This window comes from Palaemon carinicauda, chromosome 4, assembly GCF_036898095.1.
Source record: "Palaemon carinicauda isolate YSFRI2023 chromosome 4, ASM3689809v2, whole genome shotgun sequence".
Taxonomy (NCBI): domain Eukaryota; kingdom Metazoa; phylum Arthropoda; class Malacostraca; order Decapoda; family Palaemonidae; genus Palaemon; species Palaemon carinicauda.
In genome coordinates this window covers 93494091-93501734 of record NC_090728.1, presented here as the reverse complement: position 1 = coordinate 93501734, position 7644 = coordinate 93494091, and the positions used below count along the sequence as shown (strand labels likewise).

At 45.4% G+C, this 7644-nt stretch overlaps 1 protein-coding gene across 3 annotated transcripts in view; it reads left to right on the top strand.

The window, feature by feature from the left end:
- LOC137640064 (carbohydrate sulfotransferase 11-like) overlaps positions 1 to 7644 on the top strand; it is a 102464-nt gene that overhangs the window by 65376 nt on the left and 29444 nt on the right. For all 3 annotated transcript variants that reach the window (XM_068372492.1, XM_068372493.1, XM_068372494.1), the window contains exon 3: positions 330 to 562. In XM_068372492.1, the coding sequence (XP_068228593.1) occupies positions 330 to 562 (233 nt within the window). The remainder of the gene's footprint in view (positions 1 to 329; positions 563 to 7644) is intronic.

Sequence of the window (7644 nt, the reverse complement as noted above, 5' to 3'; positions counted from 1 at the left end):
GTAATAATCTTCAACTGGTTGTCGTGTAACATGTGGTTTAATATTGTAGACTGAAAAGAGATCCTTCAGTACAATAATACATATTTCTGGTAGTCAATAATAGTTTTGTATTTTTCAACTGATGTTATTTTATTCTCTGCATCAATTATAGCCCTGACATCTTTCCACTAATAATCTTTTGGCTTTTCCAGTGACTATTATTGATTGTTTCTAATTTGCTGTTGCACACATCTTCGGCGAGATAAAAGTGGGAAAATAAGAATGTAGTGAATTACAAGATTACTCTTCCTAGCAGATATGCAAAAGCTTAACATTAACCCATATTACAGAGTCGAGATCGTGGACCCGGACGAGCCAGGAGATGAAGAGACGGAAGGTCATCGTCGACCATTTTTGCCGTGATGTTTTAAGGCAGGGTGCTGCAACAAATGGCATTCTCAGTTCTGGCATCCCTACAACTGGAGAGGATCCCATGACAGAGGAACTCTTGAATAATCCTTCGATGCTCAGCAACTTAATTGTGGATGACAAGAATCACCTGTTATATTGTTATGTTCCTAAGGTGAGAACTGAAACTAGTTTGAGATCTATCCTTAATTTTTTTAGGTTTTTGGCATAAAACGGATTTTGAAGCAAAGGGAAAAATCTATTTTTGGGTGAGATGGCCATGTCGTCCTGATGGAAGGTTCCTTTAGGCAGCTTTTTAAGGGATATTTAGCTACAGTGATACTCCCAGAGAATTGACCATAGGTCTCCAGAATTCTAACTCCTGGCACGTGTATCCTTAAGAAATTTCTTGAGGATGTCGCATAATATCAGGGGACGTATTTCTTGATATGGCACATTTCAATCTTCACCCCGAATAGAGTTTTCGCTCTGAGGGGGAAGAGTGGCGAAATTGAAGGGGAGCCGTCATCAAGGTTACCCGGTGGATCCCCTTCCCGTACTACTACAGCGCCCTACATGGCGACCCATTCCTTGTAGCAATTAAGCATGGATGGCTACAGATAGAGTATTTTCGGGTGGGGAAGTGTTTTCTTAGAAAAGGAGGGCGGGTCCATCAGGACGACATGGCCATCTCACCCAAAAATAGATTTTTGGCTTTGCTTCAGAATCCGTTTTTTGGGCTCAAGCCTTGTCGTCCTGATGGAAGCTTACCAGAGAATTACTTGAAAGTACTATATCTGTGTGTTTGTATAAGTGCCTTAACCTTGAGTCAGCTTCTATATGGTCACCCAGACCACATAAATATATGACGGTACCATTATTCGTCATATCCGGTAAGCTTGGAGCAATCTTAGGGCTTCCTGCCCCCTGCAGGGAAATTGTCAACTCTGACTATAGAAGCGAAAAGGTTTGTATATATGTAGGAACAAATGTAATTAGCTACCATACTTATGTTCACATGTATAGGCGCCTTCAAGTGATTACCTTATTTTTAGGAAAAATAAGTAAGAAACTCTGGCTATTTTTATTCAGCTACTTATTGGGGCGAATGAGACGCAAATACATTTTACATATTTATTTGTATAGACAACAAAAATATAACAACGAATGTATTAAAATAGAATCATATCCATTCCAGCCAACATTCTAAAGTACATATATATTTATCACCTGTAAGGGAAGAAATATATTATTAAAACATTGCCACTCAAAATCATTGTAAAATTATTAAGATAATTTCACTGTAAATGTTGGATGAATTTCAACACTGCGTACGAGTGTACACATGGCACTGGTGTTATTGGTTTGATTCTACACCTTTAAAGAACAGTCCTAGAGGCACCAGGGTGACCCTTAATAAAAGGTATTATACTGAGAGGTGTTAACACCTTTTCACCCAAACTGTAAAAGTCCCAAACAGTTCACTATTCATCGCAGCACTAGACGATAGGTTTTACAACACTACCTGCCGCCACCACAAAGTGTTTCAGCTCGTGTAATTGCTTCGCATAATGTTTATAGAAGACTCTAGAGGATTTCCAACCAGTGTATGAGCGGAGTCTATCAAAGTCCATATACTGAAAAAAGTTCAGCGAGGAAGCAATCTTTCTCGGATCATGACCTGCGGGTGTACTGTCAGGATCCGCTCTGCGAATGAAGTAGGTGAGCTTCGCCCTCAGTTGTTTCAGGGATAAGTTTGATCCTGAGGTTTCGACTTTGAAGAGCTGTCCTCCCTTGAAGTTTGTAGTTCTTCGAAGATAGACCTTTAGACACTCTTCTGGACATAGAGAGACATCTTCCTTCAGAGAGCAGATTCTCCAGGGACCCCACCTTTTGGTGGGCAGCTCGTTTTTGGTGAGAAAGGTAGGATCGGGAAAAAGATTCAGTTCTCCCACTTCTGTGAACTGAATATGGCCTTCGTCTCTTGATAGGGCTACTATTTCACTAACTCTAGCCCCTGAGGCTATAGCGAACAAAAATATCACTTTTTGTGTTAGATCCTTTAGAGGGCAGTCTTCATTGTTCAAGTTCGAAGCATAGTGCAAGACTTTGTCCAAAGACCATGAAATGTGCTTCAGAGGGGCTGCTGGTTTAAGTCTAGCTCATGCCTTTGGAATCTTGTTGAAGATTTCGTTCGACAGGTCCACCTGGAAGGCGTATAGAAGAGGTCTAGTCAAAGCTGACTTACACGTAGTTATCGTGGTGGAGGCCAAGCCTTGTTCGTGAAGGTGGATGAAGAAGGACAGGCAGAAGTCTATCTATCGAGATTTCCGTCGGCTTTTTTGCTTTAACAAAAGCGACCCACTTCTTCCAAGACGATTCATATTGTCTTCTGGTTGACTTTGACTTGTATTCTTATATAAAGTCGATACTGTCTTTTGAGATCCCAAATCTTTTCTTGACTGCTAAGGCGAGAAAATCATGAGATGAAGGCTTTGGGTTCTCTGTGATGAAGTGAAGACAGTCAACTTCTGAACCAGTTGGGATAGAACTGGGTTTGGTAGAGGAAACAGCCTCAACTTCAGTTCTATCACCAGAGGGAACCAATTGCTCTTGGGCCACTTGGGGGCTACCACTGCTGCTGTTCCCTTGAAGGATCTCAGCTTGTTGAGGACCTTCAGCAGGAGATTAGTTGTTGGGAACAGGTAGATGTGAGTCCATCTGTTCCAATCGAGGGACATGGCGTCCGTCGCATATGGGGCTACGTATCGAGGTACTGTAGTTTCTTGTTGTCGCTCCTTGCGAAGAGGTCGATCTGCAGTTCTGGGACTTTTTCCAAGATGAAGGAGAATGAGTCTGCGTCTAGGGACCATTCTGACTCTATCGGCTTTAGCCTGGATAGAGCGTCCGCCGTCACATTGTGGAACCCTTGTAGGTGAACTGCTTTTAAGTGCTATCTTTTCTTTCTTGGCAAGCGAAAGATGGCCAACATCACGTGATTGATGTAGGGCGATCTCGAGCCTTGTCGGTTCAGACATCTCACTATCACTTCGCTGTCCAAGACCAGCTGATTGGGGCTGATCTGTGAGGGGATAGCTTCTTCAACGTCAGGAGGACTGCCATGGCCTCCAGAATGTTGATGTGAAAGGTCTTGAACAGGGATGACCAGGTCCCTTGAACTTTCCTTTGATGGGAATGACCTCCCTATCCTTCCGTCGAGGCATCCATGTGGATGATTACCGATGGTTGAGGTGGTTGTAAGGGAATAGTCCTTGCTAGGCTCTTGACCTTCGACCACGGCTTCAGAAGCGATCGTAGTAAGGTCAGTATCGGTCTCTGTAGATCTCTTCGAGCATTTGATGCGTATCTTCTCCAGAATCCTGATGCATCTTTCAGCTGTGCTCTTAGCACTGGGTCTGTTACTGGTGAAAACTGGAGAGAGCCCAGTACTCTTTCCTGTTGGCGTCTTGAGATCCTGTTGGATTTCAGTAGTCTCTTGACAGAACCCGCGATCTCTCTCCTCTTCTTTGGTGGAATGGAGAGGCGGTGTGACTGCAAGTTCCAATGGATTCCCAACCATTGAAACTCTTGTGCTGGAGAGAGGCGAAACTTCTTGTAGTTGATCTTGAATCCCAGATGTTCCAGGAACTGGATCACTTTCTTGGTTGCCTGCAGACAAGCAGTCTTGGATGCTGCCCACACCAGCCAGTCGTCCAGGTATGCAGCTACCTGAACGCCTTCTAAGTGTAGCTGTTGTACAACTGCATCCGCAAGTTTCTTTAAGATCCTTGGGGCTATGTTTAGTCCGAAGGGCATGGCTCTGAAGACATACTTTGTCTTCTGTAGCTTGAATTCTAGGTAGGAGGAGAGGGGGCGACTGACTGGAAGGTGCCGGTAAGCATCTGTGTACGCCCCTTTCGGTAACAGGGTCCTTTATGTGTTGTAGGGTTAACATCCGGAACTTGTTCTCGAACTTGTTGAGTGGAGACAAGTCTAGAATTACTCTGAGTTTGTCCGAGTCCTTCTTGGGAACACAAAACAGCCTTCCCTTGAATTTGATGGACTTTGCTTTCCTTATAACCTTTTTGTTCAAGAGTTCTAAGGTATATTTTTCCAGTAAGGGGGTTGAGTGTTGGAAGAACTGAGGAAATGAAGGTGGAGATCTGTTACATTTCCATCCTAGTCCATTCTTGATTAGGCTGTGGGCCCGGGGATCAAAGGTCCAACGATTCTGAAAGTGGAGGAGTCTCCCTCCTACCTAGAGCATCTCATAGCTTGGATGGTCCTGAGGGTTTGCCACCTGACCACGTCCTCCCCTAGCTCGTGAGGGGTTTCTTGAGGAGCCCCGTCTAGATCCTTTTCCTTTCGGGCGAAAGGTAGTGGTGTGCCTCTCAAAACCTGGGTTGAAGGCTGGTGACTGGGCTACCAGCTGTTAAGACACCACTTGGAAGGTGGTTTGTGGTTGAGCAACCACTTGGGGCATCGTGGTCATGGTGACCGTGGGATGTTGTACAGGTCGAGAAGGTAGTCTTGGCTTCTTCGTCTTCCTCTTAGGTTGGGGACCAGCATCAGGGGAAGATTTTCTCTTAGAAGACAAGCCCCACTTTTGGAGAAGATTCCTATTCTCCGTGGCAGCTTTTGCGACGACTTCTTGGACTACTTCCTTTGGGAAGAGGTCCTTGCCCCAGATACAGGAACTAATCAGCTTCCTGGGTTCGTGTTTAACCGTTGCATTGGCAAACACAAACTCCCTGCAGGCCCTCCTGGCCTTCACAAAAGTTTATAAGTCCTTGACTAGGGTGGCCATGTGCATCTTGGCCAGGACTGTGTACATGTCTTGGGTGCTAGCAACGCCTGCACACATCTCCATGCAGCTCTGGAGGGAAAGAGAGGCGGCTAGTCTCTCCTTTGTCTCCTGTTCCCTTCTCAGGAGAAAGTCCGACAACTTCGGGAGGTTCTCGCTGAACTGCTGTCCTGCGATGTCCGCATCGAGTTTCAAGCTGAGAAGGTTAGGTGGACCTCCTTCCAATCTTTTTCATCTGTGGGCAAGGCCAGAGACAATGGCCTACACTCCTCTAGCGTAGGACATGGTTTGCCTGCATCAATTGCCTTCAGCACACTTTGGAGAGCTTTCGACGAGAAGGGGAAAGCTCTTGAAGAAGGAGCAAGAAAAGTAGGGTGTTTCTTGCTCTGTGCAGAAACTCTGTAGAGTTGGTATACCCTGCCTCCAGAGGGCTACTCATCAAGAGAGCCTGTGCCTTGTCGTGGTCTAAAACCCTGACTTCCTTTGGTTCCGTCTCTTCCTTAGATGCTGACTCACTCTTCAGCTGGATGAAACATTCCGGGTAAACCACAAAGTTTGGCCAGAATTGGATGTCGTCCAGGGGGATGGCCCCCCATCTTCTCCAAAATGTAGAGTTTCCCATTTGTGATAGGCATAAACTCTGCATACCTCCAGGGATTGGTTTCGGAGCATGGTGGCAGGTCAGACACTTTAGGTCGCATGAAAGACCCACGAGAAGTAACTATGCGGGTTGCTTCACGGAATTCCTTCCGCATATCTACGTTTTCCTTACGTAGAAAGTCAATTAGCATCGTGATCTGGGCCATAACTGCTTGATCTAGTGGAGGGGTAGGAGCCGAAGACGTTGACGGCACAGGCTGGAATGTCGACACAGACAGAAGGGGGTCCTCCACTTTAGAATTTCCTTATTAACGAAAAGCTAGAGTGGAAGAGCTCTAATCTCTAGAGCGAAAATTAGTGTATACTAGCACTAACCCTTCCATAATGGAATATTAATATTGTAGGGTAAGAATATTAAGTTCTGATGACCTATGGCTCATCAGGCTATTGAAGGAATACTTTACTTCAATATTATAATTGATCTCAACAATGGGCTGTGAAAGGACACAGAGAATATGTTGGAAAATATAAACTACTGTACAGTATATTATATACTATAGTTTTCTGCCTGCAGTATGTACTATACTGCAAAAATACTGGCTACTGTATAATCTTATACTGTAGTTCTGCCGGCATGCTGCCGGCTAGGCTAGTACCTGACGGCACCAGCCGACAGAGAGAGAGAAAGCATGGAGAGAAGGGCTACCTTATTATTATACTTGAGTACAACAAATAGGGTTGTAGGGGCTACTGTCCCTACTGCCTTCTTCCAGAATGAGGGTTCAAATGGAAGGAGGGAATGTATCATTCTAGCTTCCATCCAGCCACAGAATCTGTTGCCGGCTGTTCTGCCGGTTCCAGGGTTTGTGGAGGGCAGTCCAAGAGAGGACTAAAGAACACTCAAAGTTATAAGGGTCTCCCACCGGCAGCCGTCATGGCCGGCACAACCTTTCCCGGAGCCTTGCATCCGTTAGGGGGAAAGTCGAAGCGGCAATCAAGCCGCCTATGTAGGAGCCCGGTCGGCATCGCAATCCACCCGACAAGCGGGGAAATTGTAGAATACCGGCCAAAGATGTTGCGACGGCTAGACTACCGCTAAAGGACAGAGAGGGGAAGGAAAAAGGGTCTTGTGTTTCGTGTCAGAAGAAGGCGGCACAATTGCCACCCACTTTCGGTCACAAACTCAAAAACATCGTTTCTATACCGGCGCCGTCTTGGGCGGCAGAAAAATATCGATTCCTCAGCCCAAGACCTTGCCGAAAACAAGACATGTCTTCTAGACCACGAGGGAGAAGGTGGCGGCAATGTACTACCACTTTCGGTTGTGGACTAGGGAAGTCAGGCTTCCTATGTCTGCAACTGTAAACCGACAGGGGAGTGACTATTCCCCCGGCGGTAGAGTTGCCGACATCAAGACTGAATACTCTTGAGTTACTGTCTTAATTCAAAGCCGGGATACTCACCGGCAAAGAGGGAAGACAGAAAAACACTAGCCTAGTCAAGCCGGAGTACACTACTCTATGGCAAGACCAAGATAGGGTTGTCGCCTAATGGCGACACTCAGAGGGAAGGTAGGGTTTACCCTTAAATCTCTAAAAGAGACAAGTATCGAATTATATAAATAATTCTAGGAGATATACTATCTCCTATTGAATTGATAAAACGATACAAGAGGGTAAACGGGGATAATATACGAAAGTATACCAAAACGCATTAGGCTAGCCTAGCGCGAGTCGAGATCTCGGCTACGGTACATCACTGAGACACTGTCGTATACGATCGACACATTTCATAGAAGAGGAAATATACGTGCATGATCTTATCTTCACTAGAATAATTTGTCCTAAATAGCT